The sequence below is a fragment of the Emys orbicularis genome, chromosome 5 (assembly GCF_028017835.1).
Source record: "Emys orbicularis isolate rEmyOrb1 chromosome 5, rEmyOrb1.hap1, whole genome shotgun sequence".
NCBI lineage: Eukaryota > Metazoa > Chordata > Testudines > Emydidae > Emys > Emys orbicularis.
In genome coordinates, this window is record NC_088687.1 from 9,797,229 (window position 1) to 9,817,967 (window position 20,739).

Sequence of the window (20,739 nt, forward strand, 5' to 3'; positions counted from 1 at the left end):
GTTTTAGACTGTGTTCCTGTCATCTAATAAACCTTCTGTTTTCCCGGCTGGCTGAGAGTCATGTCTGACTGCAGAGTTGGGGTGCAGGGCCCTCTGGCTGCCCCAGGACCTGCCTGGGCGGACTCGCTGTGGGAAGCGCACGGTGTGGAAGGGCATGCTGAATGCTCCGAGGTCAGACCCAGGAAGGTGTAAGCTTCTTGCCCTGGAGACAGTCTGCTCCGAGAGAGGAGGCTCCCCCAGAGTCCTGACTGGCTTTGAAGGAGTGGTTCCAGAGCATCCCAGCATCCCCTTCCACACTGCACAGGCACTAACACTCCCTCCTCTGGCCTTTGTCTCGTTTCCAGGCATTAGGAGGCCACCTGATCTCTTTGTGCTCCAACACCTTCAGTTGGCACCTTGCAGGAGAGCGGCCCAGGCCATTAGTTGTCCGGAGACAGGGTTTCGGCCATTCTCTGTGCAGACACCATCACACTGGCCCTCTAGGGCTCTGCAACAATCACACCCCCTTATTCCACCATCTAGATCCTTAAGAAATGCATAGGGGAAACTGAGGCACCCACACAGTATTCAGAGAAAACATTAAGAACATTCCCACTTCGTAACACCTGTATACGACTAGTTATATACTTTAAAGGGTATAAAATAATCAAGTATTGTGCTAAACACAATGATACTCCAAACTGACCACCAACTTTAAGTTGTGTGATTTTCCTCTCAGGTGAGGGCTCTGGGGTGGGGCTGGGGATGAGGGGTTCACAGTGCAGGAGGGTGCTCAGGGTTGGGGTGCTGGGGGCGCAGGCTCTGGGGTGGGGCAGGGCTGGGGATGAGGAACTTGGGGTGCAGACAGGCTGCCCCAGGGCTAGGGCCAGAGAGGACTCACCCCCCACTGGCAGCAGCAAACTCCAGGGGAGGGACCCCTCCTCTTCCCCCGCAGCACACTCACTCTGCACCATGGTCACTGCACATGCTCCTAGGGCCTCTCTCAGGTCCAGAAAGCCCACTCGCCTCCCCTATGGTGAGTACCGGGGGAGGGGGTTGCCATCACGTGTGGCCTCCCCTGCTGCTGCCCCTCACCATAGCCTCACTGGGGATGGGGCTGCCCCTTGCCCAGCGTGGGGCAGGAGTGGGGACTGCAGGGTGGTGGCTGTGGGGGGGGGGCAGGGTGTCACAAAATTCACCCAAGCCCCAGCTGCTTGGGTCTAGGAAGCCCCCCTCCCCAGTGGCATAGCCAGGTTCTAACATCAGGGGGAGTGAACACATAAATAAAAGGCGCCACCCGACATATCAAATTACTAATCAGGTAGTAGGGTTTACAGTGTTCTAACAAGAGATTCTGCTATTACCATTCTCCAGTCAACTTGCACACTACTCTTTTGAATTAGTGATAATTCACAGAGAGAGAAAGAAGAAAGCTGAATTTAGAGAACAACCAGATTCCTGGTTATTCACCAGCCACTTTGCTCCAGTCCATAGCACAAAGCATCATAAACCCAGTAGAATCTGGCCAAGAGACTATTCACCTCAAATTGGCATCTGCTACACTCCCCCCCCCCCCCCCCATTCCCAGGCACCACTATTCAGGAGATAGCTAAGTGAAAAGGTGGCATGGCTGAAGCATTTAGCAGGCAATTGAAAACTAGTCTAGACTCTGAGTCCGGAGCCCATTGCTGGCTGCCTGGAAACTGGAAAGGTGCCGCTTTTGGAAAATGTGCACAGAGGGGAGCGGCCGCTCCCCACCAGCTACGCTACTGGGCAGGGGGGGATGCTCCGGGGCGGGGGGGTGGGGGTGGCAGCAGGGGCCGGTGCCCGCTCCAGGCAGGTCCAGGGGAGAAACCCAGCTCCAGATATTGGTGGAGCACAGCCCCCAGCCTTGAATATTCCTGGTGCTCGGGCACCACGAGTTCATATAACCTGCCACCCCTGTCCAGACATTATGAGGGTTCACTGGCATTGACAAATGTAGTGGAAAGCAAACTCAGATTTACAGCCTTTAATCTGTGTGTATGCTCATAGGCAGGCACATTTGACATCAGGGCCGGCTTTAGTAAGTGCGGGGCCCGATTCGAATACCCAGCGGCTGTCCGGGTCTTCGGCGGCACTTCAGCAGCGGGTCCTTCACTCGCTCCGGGTCTTCCACGGCACTGAAGGACTCGCCGCCGACGTGCCGCCGAAGACCCGGACCGCCGCCAGGTGAGTAAAAAAATTTAAAAGGCACCTAAGTTAGGCGCTTTTCTTTAGGGCGTGGGGCCCTCTTAGGCACGGGGCCCTCTTATGCATGGGGCCCGATTCGGGGGAATTGGCCTAAAGCCGGCCCTGTTTGACATGCATATGCAATTTGAATGAAAGACTCTTTTGCAGGGCATCACTTAATATCTAGCGCTTACAGTGCTTTTCATCTCAAAGCACCTAATGGTCTACACATCAGTTTTGGCATATCTAGACTTTCTGGAACCTGCTGGTTTGAGTCACAGCAGTCTCATTTCAGCTTTTCAGGTATAGTAGATAAACTCAGTACCATGTAGTTTACTGTGTAGGGCCTTGTAGATGAGACCTTAAAAACTGAGGCCAAGATTCCCAAAGATAGCTTGCTGTTTTTTGCTAATGATAGTGGCTGCATAATCACTCTGGTGGAGTAACCTCAGTGTTGCCATCTCTTGTGATTTTACCACAAGACACATGATATTTGGTGGGTTTTCTTCAAGCCACAGCCCCTGGAGTCATGTGGTTATGTGAGAATCTCAGCGCACAACAGCTGAAACCATCACTGAGTCTAGTGACAGTCCAGAGGGGTGGGGCTTGAAGTCCCATCTGCATTATCCAAATGGCAGTTATGGAACTGAAGACCCCACAAAAATAGAAACATATGGAAAAAATCATATCTAAAGTAGTTAACAGTTGCTGTTTGCTTTGGTGCCACCATTTAATTTCAATTTCTCCCTTGTCCAAGCCAACAAAACACCTAAGCCAGATGGGGGAAGGAAGCTACTGCTGCTTCAGATCTCCGTTCGGAACTGCAGTGTTGATCCCTTCATCTTCTCTTTATAATCTGAGTCAAATGCCTCATTCTGGGCCACGGTGAAGTGATTCTTCCAGTCGCCCGCAATACCTGGAGGAGAAAACCAGGAATCACTGAGTGAAATTCTGTGGCCTGTGTTATGCAGGAGTTCAAACTAGATGATCACCATAATGGTCCCTTCTGGCCTATAAATCTGTGAAAACAAAGGAATGATTCAATCTATAGTCTACTTTCTCCCTTCTGTCTCTTGCCTCTTTCAGAGATCTCACTAGGGCTTGGTTAAATGGTGACAATTTTTCACCCTAATTCCCCATTAGTTCCATTTCTCCTTGATCAGTGTTTTTCCTAGGCAGCTCCATCATTAGCCAGGTTTGTCTGGTAAAGAATCAAACTTGGATCCTGAGATTTTCCCCACCTATGGAAGCAGAACTAGTGGCTGGCTTTTCCTCAGATTATAGCTGTTATTGGCCCTGCTTCCATGTTACCAGCCATTCCTCTTTCTTGTAAACCCACCTATAATTCTTGTGAGGGGGCTCTCACCTTTTCTCATAAAGGGAGACACACTGTGATCCATATGATCTTTTGATACCATCTTATAATTGGCAGTGGGGTTCTTCTGCATCTCCTGGAATGAGGTGTGATGGAGGATTTTATTCACCACATCCTCCTTCAAGTCCTTTCCCAGAAACTGTAACACCTTTTGTATTTCACATTTAGGATCCTAGAAAGAAAGACAGTTTGTCAGATGCCACACATCTGTGGAAACTACTAAAAGGTGCTGGTACAACGTCACTTTTTCAGCCCGGGTGGTGGGGATTGGGGACAGTGAGAATGGAGGGGTTTGGCATTTCCTTTTAAAGGGAGATCCCTAATCTTCCAAATCTGTGTGTGTGTAATATTATTGGGAATCACCAGATAGCACTATTGCAAATTATATTGGCTAGTTCTGTTTATTTGAATGTATAGGAGTTGGATCTTGGAGACATGCCTATTGTCAGCTGTGATGTAGTTCTTTTCAGAAGTTGAGCATATTACCTGTGAAGCCTGATCCCTCTGCCTGATTCTTTTGCTCTCTGAATAAGTATTGTTGATAGGCATAGCTGCTTCCTACTTGTTATACTCATGCAAACAAACAACGCATGTGGGGCCAAAACATTACATGAGTTTATAATCTTTCCCTCCCTCACCTCTTTCATGTCCTCATAGAACAGGTACAGAATCGGCTTGTCCTTTCTCTTCTCCCACCAGCCTTTCACATGATCATACCAAGGTCCAAACACAACTAAATCAAAGAGAGAGGAGTATAAGAGAAGGGAAACATTCACATTTAATATGGATTCATTGTGATATCAGCAAAGAAGTCAGATTAAATAGTAAATATTTTGGGTGACTCAAAAAAACCCCATAATGGCACAATCATACCAGGATAATGGGTTGATAGGGAAATAAGGGGGTGCTGGATGTCTTGAGACACCCCTTTTAACACAACTAATTCCCGTCCCCCCTCCAGGAATGGATAACTTGAGACTTTAGCTAGGCAAGCAGACTGCCTGAGCATCTAAGGCCTGGTCTACACTACGGAGTTAGGTCGAATTTAGTCGCGTTAGGTCGATTTAAAAATGAATGTGTCCACACAATCAACTCCGTTTTGTTGACCTAAAGGGCTCTTAAAATCGACTTCTGTACTCCTCCCCGGCAAGGGGAATAGCACTAAAATCAACTTTGCTGGGTTGAATTTGGGGTAGTGTGGACGCAAATCGATGGTATTGGCCTCCGGGAGCTATCCCAGAGTGCTCCATTGTGATCGCTCTGGACAGCATTTTGAACTCCAATGCACTAGCCAGGTACACAGGAAAAGCCCTGGGAACTTTTGAATTTCATTTCCTGTTTGGTCAGCGTGGCGAGCTCAGCAGCACAGGTGACGATGCAGTCCCCCCAGAAACATTGAGCGTAGAATGTTTCTACGCTCCCCCTATCATCTCCGTCCCTGAGGTTATCGCAGATTAGAAGGTGAATAAAACGCACTCGCGATGACATGTTTTCCGAGCTCATGCAGTCCTCCTGCACTGATAGGGCACAGCTTAATGCATGGAGGCATTCAGTGGCAGAGGCCAGGAAAGAATTAAGTGAGCACGAAGAGCGGTGGCAGGACATGATGCTGAGGCTAATGGGTGAGCAAACGGACATGATGAAGCGTCTGTGGGGGGAGCAAACAGACATGATGAAGCGTCTGTTGAAGCTGCAGGAAAGCCAACAAGAGCACAGACCCCCGCTGCATCCACTCTATAACCGCCTACCCTCCTCCCCATGTTCCACAGCCTCTTCACCCAGACACCCAAGAACGCAGGGGGGGGGAGGCTCTGGGCACCCAGCTACTCCACTGCAGAGGATGGCCCAAGCAACAGAAGGCTGTCATTCAAACAGTTTGTTTTTTAGTGTGGCTACAATAAGCAATATGGCCTTGGACTTTCCTCCTCCCCCACCCCACCCAGTCTACCTTGTCCATTATCTCATTTTTTTTTAATTAATAAAGAAAGAACGCATGGCTTCAAAACAATAGTTACTTTATTTCGAAGTGGGGAGGGTGGTTGGCTTACAGGGAATTAAAATCAACAAAGGGGATGGGTTTGCATCAAGGAGAAACACACACAACTGTCACACTGAAGCCTGGCCAGTCATGAAACTGGTTTTCAAAGCCTCTCTGATGTGCAGCACGCCTATCTGTGCTCTTCTAATCGCCCTGGTGTCTGGCGCGAAACGATTGTCTGTCGTTGCTTTTACGGAGGGAGGGGTGACTGACGACATGTACCCAAAACCACCCGCGACAATGTTTTTGCCCCATCAGGCATTGGGAACTTAACCCAGAATTCCAATGGGCGGCGGAGACTGCGGGAATTGTGGGATAGGTACCCAGAGTGCACCGCTCCATACATCGATGCTAGCCCCGGTAGTGAGGACGCACTCCGCCGACTTAATGCGCTTAGTGTGGACATACGCAATCGACTGTATAAAATGGATTTCTAAAAATCGACCTAATTTCGTAGTGTAGACATACCCTTAGGGATGTTCTAGGTGGATCCGGTTCTTGTTTCTGGACCAGAAACCAAAAAGTGGAGGTTGATGGGAGATGTGTTCATGTTCTTTTATCTTGCCCTGTAGGGGCTTCTGTCTAACTGAAATTTGGATACACTCATGGGAAGAGATTCTCATGTGGTATAATAAAGTATCTTTAGAGCAGCTGATAATCTGCTCCATAGTTCTTGGTTTAGCACTGTCGCAGCCTGTGAGCTCAGTGTTGTAGGGAGAATCTAGCTTCAAGTTTTACCTTCCCCAGTTACAAACTTCTCCAGGAATTCATCCCAGGTGCCAGGCTCTGGATGCATCTTTGCCATTTGGTAGAAATGGTAATAAGAGACTGCCACATCCTTGGCATTTCGGGCAACGTAGATGATCTGTGGAGAAGAGAAGGATGTTTACCATGATCAATCGAGTCTATGTTAGAGTAACAAAGCTGATTGAAAAACAAGAAAATAAATTTGCAAAAATATTTTCAGATTTCCCCCCACCCATATTTTCATTGAAATCTGACATATTTTCAATTCTAAACATTTCAGTTAGCTCTAACTCTGCGGGGCAGGAATTTTCTCTTGCTATGTGTATTCACAGAGTGTAGCGCAATGGGATGTCCATCTTGGTTGGAGCCTGTGCTACTGCAATGCAAAGAAATAATAATAACCTTGCAGTTGTTTTCCCAGAAGGAGTCAGGAAGGAGTTGAACAGGAAGATGGGTCTTTACTAACCGGGGAGAGGGCATTTTAGCCAGCTGTGCAACACCTAAAAAATACAAAAGGGATTAAAGGAAAAAACAGGATTATTACAGCTTTGATCGTAAACTATTTATACTCAGAGGGCCACTGTTACGAAGAGAGGAATTGGGCCCGCAGCCTTTAATAATCCTGAGCTGCCATTCTGTCTCTCTCTACTGGATGAAGTCCAGATAGATGTGGATAAGGGTAGAAGTAGATTTAAGCAACTAAAGAACCATATATTGGTTCTGAAAGTGGAGTTGGTGAAATCTCCCTCACTGCTGGGTAGGCATGTTGTGTGCACATCTGGCAGAGTTTCCACAGGGGGTAGTTTTCAGGAAGTCAGACTAGATCATCTAATCAGCCTTGTCCATCTCTAACTTTTCTGATTCTAGTGAAATGTACTTATGTGAAGCTGTATGAGAAATCTTCTCTCCCCCACCCCTGTCTTTTAATGAGGTGTGAATATAGCTCTGTAAAAACATAGTAGCACATCTTAAAAATGTCAGGATGTGAACATATAATATTCTATACCCCTTTTAGGGCCAGATTTCAAAAGAGCTCAGCATCTAACAACTCCCCTTGCGAACAGTGGAAATCTCACCTTTAGGGTGGGATTTTCAAAAGAAAATATGAGAGTTAGGTGCTCAACCTCTGTTGACCATTACTGGGAATTCGGCACCTAATTCCTATAAACTCTTTTGAAAATCCCACTTTAATCCATTTTTGTATTAAGTTATTTTTAAAACATTTCAGTTCATATTTAAGTTCTTTGTGCACAGGATCCTAATACCATTGACAGTTTGCACTTACATATGGCCAGATCCAGTGGGAATCTTTCCATTGACTTCAGAGCACTACGGATCAGACTCAGAGTGCCTTTTATTGCAAAGAACTCAGAGTCCTTTAGAAACAGTAGAGGCTAAATTCTATCCTCAGATCTATACATGCATCTCCCAACACAGTCAGGGAGATTTGCTTGTATAGATCTGAGGACAGAATTTGGCACCAGTTAACCAACCCTCCCAACAGCCCAGGGAGGTAAGTATATATCCTCATATTCAGTTTTGGGCAACACAATTCCTAAAGGGAGGGTTGTCAAAGGCGCAGCTCCAATCTCTCCGGGAGCCTGCCTGCAGTGTGTGAAGCTTTACCATTTGAAATTCCAGGGATGATCAGCTCCATGAAAGGGACCCGAACGTAAATCGCATCCCGTTTACATTTCTCTGCATCACCGTTGTTATAGATCATGTCCACAATTTCACTGATCCAGGTTGTGCCTGGAAATATAAAGCAAACTCGCTAAATACTCTTCTAGCATGCAGTAGGCAGGTCATAAGCATGGAGTCAGATCCTCACCTGGTGTAAATTGAAGACAATGGAGTTATGCCAATTTACACCAGATGACGATCCCTTCTAGCCTATGGCCTTTAGCAATAGACTTTGAGGGTGGTGAAATCAGTGCTCCTGGGCTTTCTTGGCCTGTGCTTGAATATGTGATGTCAGTAACAAAGTGACTCAAAGGGCCTATCATCATGGAAGTCCAATATCACCAAACTTGATATAACATCACAATGTTTCTGCTACTGCCTGAAGACCCAATGCAAATTTCCCACTAGGCTTGTGGGAAATAAACTACTCACAAATGGAGGTGTGAATTGATAGAATCCTGCCACCCTTCAGCGCTGAGCCTATGTTGAGGGCAAAAAGCCACTTCATCCATACTGTGAAAGAAGAACTCACCTCCGGCTCATGTTGGTCAGTATCAAGTTGACAATTTCCCTTCCTGAACACTGAGTGAGGGCACTCCAGTGTCAGTCCGCAAAGTCTATAGCATTCAGCAACAGGACAGTCTATGGCTAAATGATGGTAAGAGAGCAACATGGAAGGAATATTTTGCCACTTTTTGAACACATCCCTGTTAGGACAAAGGGGTTTGTGGTCTTATTCTCTTTCTATGCACAGCATTGTCACAGGGCATGGCTTCTCCCCAGCTTCCAAACACTCCCTGCCCTGCCCAGTCACCTTTGAGAAGGTTTATTTGCATAACACAGGCAAGAAGAGCAACAGAAAACAGTCTGGCACTCCTCCTCCTGGTAGTTCCCCACTGAGGTCTAATCAGCTCTGTTCCCTTCCTGGAGCAGTAGGCTCAGTGCTGCTTTCCTCAGCACCTTGCTCCAGGGACCCACTGCAGGAGTTAGCTCTACTCCACCATGGCTTCCCTTCCCCAGGCACAACCTATCCCACCCACTTCTTTCACCTCTTATTTCCTGCTCTCTGGCAGCCCTTTATAGGCCCAGGTGTAGCCCAGACCCCTTTAATTGGCTGGATTGGGTTCACGTGCTCTGATGCAGGAGAGCTAGGCCCAGTTCTACTCACAGGGACCCAGAGCATGGGGTTGCATCCCTGACCATCTTGGCTAATAACCATTGATGGACCCATCCTCCATGAACTTATCTCGTTCTTTTTTGAATCCCATTATAGTTTTGGCCTGGAAGGCTTCTTAGCTTCTTCCCTACATGACAAGGTCAAGTAAAACCCATGTAGACTGCAGTGTTTTGAATAGGGTTCTTCAATAAAAAGGGATCACGAAGGCACAGATGGAGGAGGCTTTGAGTAAGAGATTTCTATACCTAATGGAGGAATTGATAAAGGGGTTATGGTCTGAATGTGGCATACATGTGGCATAAGAGTTGGGCAATAGCCTCCATTTCTGCCCTGGGTTTGTGCCTTTTAGCTGCATAAGACGAATCTCCTAATAGATCAGTGGCACTCACCTGATTTCGGGTAGGTGGAAATGAGAAGGTCATCTGGCCTCGCCTGGAATGATTCCACCTGGGCCCATTCTTCAACAATACTCCAGAATAGGGGAACACCACAGACCATTTCTAATTTCCTCCTGAAGACACGTTCATTATTTTCCATTCTGGAAATGCTGGGCTAAAGGAAGAGAAAAGAAGGTAAATGGAAGTGATTTGCTTCCATTAAAAAGTGCTGGGAGACCCTCTCTTCCACTTAGCATTTATTTTGCACAGTGGAGTTTGGGAGACTTGTCAATATTAAATTGCTAGTGATAACCAGAGCAACATTCATGCTTGTGTAATAGTTTTAGGGCTTGTGTGCAATGTTGAATGTAGCCACTAGAGGGTGACATGGCAAAATAGACTTGAGCCTATCCGCTGGAAGAGGGCAGCACTATTTACATATTCATTGGGCCAGATCCCCAGCTGGTTTAATTTGGCATAAAGTCAATGGGGCTCTACTGTACGCTACTGAAGAGCTGGTCCATAAAGTCCTGGATGTTAAAAGAGTTCTATCCTAATTCTCAGCAGCAGAAATAGCCATGCTCTCAGTTGAAGGAAGAAACAAAATGAGAGTAGTGGGGACAGGAGGAAAAAATGAAGCAAGCCGTAGAATTTTGTACCGATTGCAACCATTATTGAGAAGGCAGGAAGACCAGCACTCAGAGCACTACAGCAAATGACTATAATGGGAACCAACATTTTGATTCTAGCCAGAACATGAATGGGAATTTATGCATGCTCCAAGAAGAAAAACAACAATAACAATACCTAACATTTTCATTTATAAAAGGCCAGATTCTGCCACCTACTCAACATGAGTTAGAGGGTCAGATTGTGATCCCTTATCCTTAGCAATATATACCTAAATCTTTATTTGAATGAATTGTCTCTGTTTAGATCCTATAAAATAGCCTAAGTTACTACATATAGCCCAGACTTGTATATTTGCACTTTTTTAAAACACAGCTTGATTGTATCTAATTTTCAGAACAAATTTTGTATTATGAGAGCTATGATACTGGCCAATTATTCCCACATACAATACAAATACATTAAAGACTTTCAGGCACTCAGATCCTATGGAAATGTTGTGGGGCATATGAGTCTGTGTAGTGAGTCGGTGTGGCTCCCCTCCTGTCCTGAAGAGGGAGCCCCGGCGCAAACACCCGAGTGGGCGGAGCCACCGCCGCCTGTCACCGCCCCCCGGAAGTCACGGGGCGGGACAGGAAGTATAAAGGCCGGCAGCCAGAGCTCAGTCAGGCGCCGGCCACCGCAGGGAGCAGACGTGCGGTCGGGAGCTTCCCGCCAGGATACCTCGGAGGCCCGAGGTGGATGCCCTAGCTGGCCGGAGCTGCCCCGAGCTCATTACGAGGAGGAGCCGCCGGAGCCCGTCCGCTCCCGTCGCTGGGAGGCGCCCGTGGAACTCCCCCACAGCAACCCTGAAGGGGAGGCCCCGCCAGAACCCTTGCAGCCCTGCTGTTATCCGGAGGAGCCGCCCGAGGGCCAGTGGCCGGATTTCCCTACAGAGCTACCGGACCTGCCACCAAGCCCCGGCCGAGAGGAGGCCCCACTGATGGACTGGACCGCAGCCGGTGCCACAGACGAGGTAGGCCCCGAGGGGGATAATGGAAGTAGCCCGGGGGTAGCCGACCCCAGTCAGGCTACAGAGGCCTGTGAGCCCATGGCAGTGTGTTTCGGTCAGGATACCCCACTGACCGGCAGCGACACTAATCGCTGCTAGGGCCCCGGGCTGGGACACAGTGGAGTGGGTGGGCCTGTGTCCCCCCCCCTGCCACCCCTACACACGGGTGGCAGGCTTCCCCCTCACCCAACGTTCAGGTAGGAACCTGAGCCCCTTACCTGACGGGGCTAATTGCCTGTTTGTGGTCCGCCCTGAACCAGGGCCGGAGCTCGTAAACTGCCTGCCTGCTCAGTCCCTGCCGCAAAGGGCCTGAGCTTATTGACTGCTTGTGCTCCGCCCCTGCTCCAGAGGGCCTGAGCTAAATTGACTGTTTGTGCTCCGCCCTGACCCAGGGCCAGAGCTAATAGACTACTTGTGGGCTCAGCCCCTGCTACAGAAGGCCTGAGCTAATCAACTGTTTGCGCTCAGCCTGCGACCGAAGGCCTGAGCTTATTGACTGCTTGCGCTCAGCCCCTGCATCCAAGGGCCCGAGCTTATTGACTGTTTGTGCTCAGCCCCTGCTACAGGAGGGCCTGAGCTAATTAACTGTTTGCGCTCAGCCCCTGCATCCAAGGGCCTGAGCTAAGTGACTGTTTGCCTGCCCAACCCCTGCTCCAGAGGGCCTGGGCCCCCAAACTACTTGCTCGCCCAGCCCTGCGCCAGAGGGCCTGGGTCCTTTGACTGTGGTTTACTCAGCCCCCTGGACCAGAGGGCCTGAGACCTGAGCTAACTGACTGTTTAATTCGTGCAGTAGGGAGTCGGTGTGGCTCCCCTCCTGTCCTGAAGGGTCGAGCCCCGGCGCAAACCCTTTTACAGTCTGATTGACAGATAAATAGACAGGTAGATTGGATATTTTAAATAGTCACAAAACTTCATGAGCCGTGATAGAAATGCTTATTTTTAAGATTAGCTCTTCAGCTGGTGTTAGTTAGTGTAAGTGCTGATTTAAACCAGCTGAGGATGTGGGCCTTGTACTTTTTTTCCTAGATAAAAAATAATGCAAAAATCAAACCCCTGACTCAGAGATGAACAGCTGGGTGTGTGCCATTAAGCCAGCTGCAGGCCATGCTGCACTATATGACAATGGTTTTACTTAAGGTGTATTGGAAGAGGCATCCATTACATAAATAGAAAGATTATCACCGCAGAAATATATAGTAAAGAACAAAATTGTCAGACACATAGATGAACATAACTTGTTGGGGGAAGAGTCAACATGGTTTTTGTAAAGGGAAATCATGCCTCATCAATCTATTTGAATTCTTTGAGGGGATCAACAAGCATGTGGACAAGGGGGATCCAGTGGATATAGTGTATTTAGATTTTCAGAAAGCCTTTGACAAGGTCCCTCACCAAAGGCTCTTAAGCAAAGTAAGCTGTCATGAGATAAAAGGGAAGGTCCTTTCCTAAGTTCTCTCTAAGCTGCGTGGCCACGCAGCAGGCTACCAAGGGCCACACAGGTGGGGAAAGGTGCCCCTCCCCTGGCCCAGCCCAGCCCAGCCCAGCCCAGCCCCGCTCAGCCGGAGCTGCCACAGCTGGGGAGAAGCGTCCCTCCCCAGCCCAGCCCAGCCCCGCTCAGCCGGAGCTGCCGCAGCCGGGGAAAAGCGTCCCTCCCCTGGCCCAGCCTAGCTGAAGCTGCCATGGCCGGGTCCGGGTCACATGGAGTGGAGAGGAATTAAAACCCCAAGACAAGCAGCGGCGACCCCTGCCCATTGTGCTTCAGCCAACTCATCTGGTGGGTTTAATGAGCAGCTGTGAGTTAGCGGGAGGTGCCCGAGCTGCCGCCCCATGACCCAGCTGCACACCTCGTGATGGAGTGCCACGCTGCCCTGGGCCCCCCCCCCCGTGGCCTCTGCCCCCCAGCCTGTCGGGCCTGTCCCCGAGCTCGCCCAGCCTTGCGAGCCAGCCGGTGGGATCAGGGAGGCAAAGGCTGATCCCGTGTGTGGCCCATAGGGCGCATGTGACCACGCGTGGGCTCGGCCGTGTGTGCAATTCCAGTGGCTGATGCCGCCAAGGGTGGTTTTACCCCTCCTGTGGGAGCTGGAAAGCTTGAACCCACCCACGATCACCTCACCCAGGGGGCACAGGGGGCGGAAGGCAGAGCCCCACCCCACCCCGTGCAATGTTGACCACTTGGCCAGCACCCTGTGAAGTTGGAGGTGCCCATAGTGGTGTGAGGAGTCTGTGTCGGGGGGGGCCCCATGGGCAGCCCCTTACCCTGAACTTTGCCGGGCTGGAGGGGCTGCGGAGAGTGGAGCTGCTTGGGACCGTGGGCTGGGACAGCGGTGCTATTTCCCCAGCCCTGCACAGAGAGGCACCCCAGCCCAGCCCTACCGGAGCTGCCGTGGCCAGGGAGAAGCCCCTCCCCCAGCCCAAGCTGCTGCAGTGAGAGAGAGCTAAGGGGTCCTTTCTCCCCACCGCAGCCCTGGGGCAGCTTGCATCCCAAACCCCTCATCCTCGGCCCCACCCCAGACCCTTCATCCCCAGCTGTAGCCCTCACCCCCATTAGGGGTATGGAATGGCTTTCGTATGAGAAGAGATTAAAAAGACTGGGACTTCTTAGCATGGAAAAGAGACAACTAAGGAGGGATATGATGGAGGTCTATAAAATCATGACTGGTGTGAAGAAAGTAAATAAGGAGTGTTATTTACTCCTTCTCATAATACAAGAATTAGGGGTCAACAAATGAAATTAATAGGCAGCAGGTTTAAAACAAACAAAAGGAAGTATTTTTTCACACAATGCACAGTCAACCTGTGGAACTCCTTGCCAGAGGATGTTGTGAAGGCCAAGGGTTCAAAAAAGAACTAGGTAAGTTCGTGGAGGATAGGTCCATCAATGGCTATTAGCCAGGATGGGCAGGGATGGCATCCTTAGCCTCCGTTTGCCAGGAGCTGGGAATGGGTGATGGGATGGATCATTTGATTCCCTGTTCTGTTCATTCCCTTTGGGGCACCTGGCATTGGCCACTGTCGGAAGACAGGATACTGGGCTAGATGGACCTTTGGTCTGACCCAGTATGGCCACTCTTATGTTCTTAAACTGAATATGCATAGACATTTCTGTGGAAACCACTTCTTTTTTAGTGGACGTTTCATGTAGATTTTAAAATTGTTGTTGCCAGGTGAATCCAACTTGCCTCATTCTGGAATAAATCATTTTATGAGAGGTCATTAAACCTGGGCGGTGTCTTGCATGCAAGAGACTAGCTCTCTCTCAAAATAATGGGCTACAATCTCTAACCACCAGAGCATGAGAATGTTCTAGTTTCTGTAGCTCTAAAGCAGACCTTTCACCGAATATGAGGGCTTATCTATATTAGCAAACATCACCAGCATATGGGAATCAATTTTAAATTGTTTTATTACATCAGTGCAAACTCCTAGTGCAAACACATTTAAACTACTTTAAACCATGTTTATACTGGTTCTCTGAATTCAGTAAAATAATCAGATCAAGCTAAACTGCTTTAAAGATGATTTAAACCAGTTTAACTGCATGTACATTAAAAGTTTGCATTGGTGTAAATTGATTAGGTTACATAAGAGCAAAATACCATGTGGAGATGTGCCCTCTAGGTACCTGTATTTTATCCCTTTCACTCTAGCTAACTGATTAACCACCCAAAACAAAGTACAAATTGAGGGGATAGGTGGTTCTGTTATGCCCACACGTCTCAGTGATGCCAATAAGAAAAGACATTTTAAAAGGGGTGGGAGAAGTTGGCACATATCCACATTTATTCTTCCATTTAGAGCAGCACTCTGCAGCCAATACTGGGAATAAGCAACTATAGATTTTATACAAATTTCATCTGCCTGGCTTTTGAAAATAAAAAGTTACTTTCTGCGTCGGAGGTTTTAAAGCCAGCAGGGATCATTATGATCATCTAATCTGACTAGCTGCATTACACAGGCCTGAGAATTTTGCCCAGCGATTCCTACATCCATCCCAATAACTGATTTTGGAAGCCTCTCTCAGCACTGTACAAAAGACCTAGAGAGCCATTGTGGCAGCGCCCTGCATAGAGAAAATTATAACACATAATACAAAGAGCATTGAAAAAGTACTGCACCTGTGTTTATTGACTGTCTATTCAGCCCAGTAATACTCAGCAGTGGCTTAAGATGTTTCAGTAATTCGAAGAATTTCTAGTTTCCTTGATAACACTGTTGTTTACTTTGTGGTGCAGGTAGGGTGACCAGACAGCAAGTGTGAAAAATCAGGACAGGGGGTGGGGGGGTAATAGGAGCCTATATAAGAAAAAGACCCAAAAATCGGGACTGTCCCTATAAAATCGGGACATCTGGTCACCCTAGGTGCAGGAGGTCATGCGAGACTAGCAAACTCCAGACACTGACGTTAATAGCTCTGAAAAGATTGTTGCTGCTGCAAGTTTTCATTAACCCATTATTTGTGCCGTATTTGCCCAATAACCTATCACATCCCCCACTGTTATGCGGTCATCCTATACTGATGAGTATGCCTGTAAATAAACCATGTAAGGAAAGGCCCTGCCATCATTCACTTGCACATGAGCTTATGCTGCCATGAGAATTGAATAGTTTTCTCTCTGTTTTTGCTTTAAAATCTCAGACTTAATATTGCACTGACATAGATTGTCCCCTCTGGCATTAATAGCCACGACAGGGGAATGTTTACTGAAAATCCTCATGAAGATGAACCCAAATTGCCCCATTGAGGGAGCAGGGTTGCCACCTCCCCAGACCTTTGGATTCCACAAGATTCACCTTGATCCTGGGGGGATCTGCAAGAGGCCACGGCCATCTGTACAAAGGCCCCACATTCCTTCTCTTGTTTGTTGGACACCCGAACCCCCTGCCAGTGCCGTTGGATTCCCCCTGTGGCTGTGGAAGTTCCCAGGTTCCTGGGACAAGGGCAGCCAACATAAGTCAAAATGGCCTGGAACTGTATTCATTTTTTCAGGCATCTTCTGTGGGGTTGGAGGGTGGACGATATGCATCTCCCTGATTCTACTCCAGCCCTCTCCTCCCGCAGTGTGAATCTTAGAGCCTGCAGTGAGCCCTCTGCAGAGTCTAGGAAGTGCAGGGGGATGGTGCCAGAGAGGATCTGGAGCTCCAGTTACATGTGGAGGAGGGGAGATGCACACACCGGATCTCCATGCAGCTCTCAGCAGGGGTGATTCTTACACTAGTCCTACTGGATGTGTTAGGCAGTGGAAGAGTTAACTGAGCTTACGGTTGTTTGGAAACCACAGGTGCCTATGTTAGCCTTGATTGGGAAAACAGCTAATCTGCAGCTGCCATCCTGTCATGATTGTGTCCCCCTTAGGGCTTAGCTCTTTTATAATGCATATTGGCCAAGGCCCTACTTAACTTGCGATTTTGCGGAAATTGGGGATTCCGCAATATTAGGCTTCCACCACAATTTTGACAGTGGGAGCCCCCGCTGTCAGCCCCATGTTCCCGCTCTCAGCCCCAGGCCCCTGCTCTCAGCCCTGGGTGGCCGATAGTGGAAAATGGCGGAAAAGTAATAATGGACTTTATGATTGCAAATAATAAGGTCATTACTTTTCCACAATTCTCCATGGCTTGTCTGCAAGCGAGCTGCAATTTTTTGAAAATCATCCCACAATTCAAGCAGGACCTTAGTAATGGCATTTTATTTAGTTAATTCTTACACAGAGCAGGGTGAACTCTTTGCCGTGAATTGTTTTTCAGCCCGAGCTGGCCTTTTTCTGTTTGGAAGTGAGTCATGAGAAGACTTCGGTTTTTACAAATGTATTTATTATCATTATTACAGTTCTTCCTATGAGCCTCAACTGAGACTGGGGCCCTATGGTTTTAGGTACTGTACGAACAAACAGCTAGAGCCAGCCTCTGCTGTGAGAGCTGACAGTCTAAACAGACAACGGATGGAGAAAGGATGGTGAACTGAGACACGGAGAGAGTAAGTGATGGGCTGACCTTGGGCAAATCACGTCACCGCTCTGTGCCTCAGTTTCCCCATCTGTGTAATAGGGATAAAAATGCTGACCTCTTTTGTAAAGTGCTTTGAAATCTGCTGATGGAAAGTTGTTGCAGAGCTGGGACATGAAGCCAGGTCTCCTGAGTTTCGGTCCAGTGCCTTATCCACAAGAACATGCTGCTTCTCAAATGTGTGTGTTTGTGGAACACTTTGTGTGAACATCTCTTGGACTAGAGGCAATTTGCAAACTAGGTTTGTTACGTACGTTCACTATTCTCAATCATCCCTGTGTGACTGGTCCTATGCAGCCAGCAGCCCTAACAGCGGTCTCTGCCAGCAAAGCTTTGCCCTCAGACCTATGTTCTTTTGCTAGTGGGGGGCAGATCACAGTAAACTGCTGTCTGGAGAGAGTTTTTTATTGCCAAAATGAGTGGGAAAAGCAGGAAGGCAGAGCGACTCCCAGTGCGTCAAGAGAATGAGGTGCAGCTTTATGCAGTGAGATTGGAGTATCTGGAAGAGCGTGTTGATCTGCAGAGGAATGTGCACATCATGGTTTTTCTGACAGAGAAGATGATGGCACTAGTGCAATCCCCTGGGAGAAGAGGGAGGAGCAGGAGGGCTCCAACAGCTAAGAACAAGGCATGGTGAAGGAGAGGGAATTTTTGACCACTCATCACATGATGGATGAAGAGGGGGGAAAACAGGTACTCAATAAGTTTAACAAGTAACATCCCTGTGACGCTTTCCAAGGATGCCCAGAGTTGTGAGGCCCCTCGCTGCCACCTGCCCTTGGTGTGAGGAAGCATTGTCTGTGCCTGCTGGGGGTCAGCTCCCCAGCGACACTGACCACGGGCAACACAAGCCCTCCCTGGTAGGTAGGCCTTGCAGGCCCTGCTGTCTCCCTACAAGTTAGCAATCAGCACACTCCAGCTCTTAAACCCTCTGAACCTCTTCCTGAGTGTCCACCTCTGGTCCACTGGACACTAGCAGTATTCACAGATTTGCTGCTTCCAAAGGAACAGTACCCCCAGCTCATCAGTTTCACCTCAGATCCCCACTCCACTTAACACCCAGCACTGACACATGTTTATAGTCAAATAAAGTAAATGTTTATTTAACACAGCCTTGAGATACAAAGGGGGAGGGATAGCTCAGTGGTTTGAGCATTAGCCTGCTAAACCCAGGGTGGTGATTTCAATCCTTAAGGGGGCCATTTAGAGATCTGGGGCAAAAAAAATCTGTCAGGGGGTACTTGGTCCTGCTGTGAAGGCAGGGGACTGGACTGGACTAGACTCAACTCAAGGTCCCTTCTAGTTCTATGAGATAGGTATATCTCATATAAGTGATAGCAAGTAGAAATATTTGAAACAGATGGTTATGTCCATAACATGCATTCTAGACTTAATTAACAAAATACTCTGATGTCTTGTAGAGTATCGCTCCCCCACAATCTTTACAGAATTTCACAGCCAGGCTGGCTGTGACCCTTTCATAAGACAAACACAGTTAGCTTGCTTCCTTGATGAAGGAGTCTCTGGGTTTCCTTATATACCCCAACAATCCTCTGTCTTTAGTCAGAAACAGGACACCCCCTGCTGTTTGTTGTATCCTGTGAATTTCCTCTCTGGTAGTTTTCATAATCTTTTCTTCTGCCTGGGGCTCAGTATGAAAATAGACCCAACATTGCCATGAATTGCAGGCCTGACACACATATGACCAGTCAGGGAAATAGGCATTTGGTACCACTTGCCTGAAAGGAACATGTCTGAGTTATGTCACCTCCTGGTGACCTGCTTTAACTTTAAGACCGTAGGAACATAATTTTCAGTATAGATACTTAACTGCTTAAATATGATCTGTACACACATTTTGCAGTGATTATGTTAACCAGTGGGCTAGTGGCTCTCGGTAGAGACCTCACATGCCCCCTTTGGTGAACTATTTTGCCTACATCTGACCCAGGAATTCCTGTAAAAAAACCCTATGCACTCCTGTGCCCTCTGCCAGCTGGCATACAGAAGTCTCTGGGTCACAAGTCCCTTAATTCAAAATCCTCATTTCAGCTCCATTGACTGTATCATAAACTAAACACAACACAATAATTCCTCTAAAGGCTGCTTTTGACTGGCTTTTATTAAAACTTGTCAGCTCATTGGAACTGCCCATTAACTGATAACAAACCTACATCACTATAAACCCTACTCACTGATCCGAAGTTAAGGACCCCTTGTGCCGTAAAGCTGGGGAACTTACTGTGTATTCAGTTTGGTTGTTGTAGGCTTTTTCGTTGATCAGAGGCTAGGATCCCTTCTGGGCTCTAGCAGTTTTCGTCCTTCAGTTGCTGTTTTCTAAGATCAGCTGCGCTCCTTTCTCTTCCCCAGTGTTATGTTAGAGGATTTGCCTTTTGAGAGGCGGAGTCTGGCTTCCTGGATTTTCTTTCCAGGAAGTGGATTTTTTAGTGGAGATCAAAAGTTTTTTTCGAAAACAAGGTTAGGATTCAGAATACAAAGCTGGATGTGTGATCAACTTGGAAGCCTGAAGGCCAGGGCCGGCTCCAGGGCTTTGGCTGCCCCAAGCAGCCAAAAAAAAAAAAAGCTGCGATCGCAATTGCAATCTGCGGCGGCAATTCGGCGGAAGGTCCTTCGCTCCGAGCCGGAGTGAGGGACCGACCGCCGAATTGCCGCCGAATAGCTGGATGTGCCGCCCCGCTCCAGAGTGGCCGCCCCAAGCACCTGCTTGACAAGCTGGTGCCTGGAGCCGGCCCTGCTGAAGGCAAAAGCTACCTGAGTGCAAGAGCTACTGCTCAGAAAGGGATCCCAGCCTCCCATCAACTTATTAAAAGCCTACAACTAAACTGCCCCTCAGTTCTTCAGCTTCAATGGAGATTCTGAACATTAACTCAGTGACTGGCAGTTAGTAACAAACTTTGTTCTCTATTAAAGGAATAATTTTTAAGGTGATCATTATACCATAGAATAAGAAGGAAAGTCTCAAGAATAGGATCGAAATGGACAATAGTTCAAAAAGAGAGACAAGGTGGGGGAGGTAATATATTTTATTGGACCAACTTCTTCTGTTAGTGAGAGAGACAAGCTTTCGAGATTATATAGAGCTCTTCTTCGGGTCTCACCTTTCTGTAAGCTCAAAAGCTCGTCTCTCTCACCAATAGAAGTTGGTCCAGTAAAAGATGTTACCTCACCGACCTTGCATCTCTAATACCCCGGGACCAACATGGCTACAACAACACTGCATACAAAAATGGTTTCCAAAGGCACTTGGCAATTGTATAAGTTCGTATAACCAAGAGACATGATGAATATCTATTTTCAAAGTGGAGTTACTGTACTTTGTTAATGCTTGCATTGAAAGGGCAATGAGGAATTAGATTAATAATATTTAGCTTTTACTAAGCGCATCCACAGGTCTCAAAGTGCCTTACAAAAGAGGGTGAGTGGGTGGGATTTTCAAAAGTGCCTAAGAAG

The 20,739-nt window shown here is 48.0% G+C and overlaps 1 protein-coding gene across 2 annotated transcripts; it reads right to left on the minus strand.

Annotated features, from left to right (window-relative positions):
* Positions 1-2,993: 2,993 nt before the first annotated feature.
* On the minus strand, positions 2,994-9,747 carry LOC135878872 (sulfotransferase 1 family member D1-like). 2 transcript variants are annotated; one of them, XM_065404590.1, is made up of 7 exons: positions 9,600-9,747; positions 7,977-8,102; positions 6,753-6,850; positions 6,342-6,468; positions 4,204-4,298; positions 3,557-3,737; positions 2,994-3,106 (listed from the first exon to the last, which is right to left on the minus strand). In XM_065404590.1, exons 1-7 carry the CDS (start codon positions 9,745-9,747, stop codon positions 2,994-2,996), a joined length of 888 nt encoding a protein of 295 aa, XP_065260662.1. The 2 variants fall into 2 exon arrangements, with proteins under 2 accessions (XP_065260662.1, XP_065260663.1); XM_065404591.1 differs by lacking the exons at positions 4,204-4,298; positions 6,342-6,468 and having other exon boundaries at positions 9,600-9,654.
* Between the last annotated feature and the right edge of the window lie 10,992 nt (positions 9,748-20,739).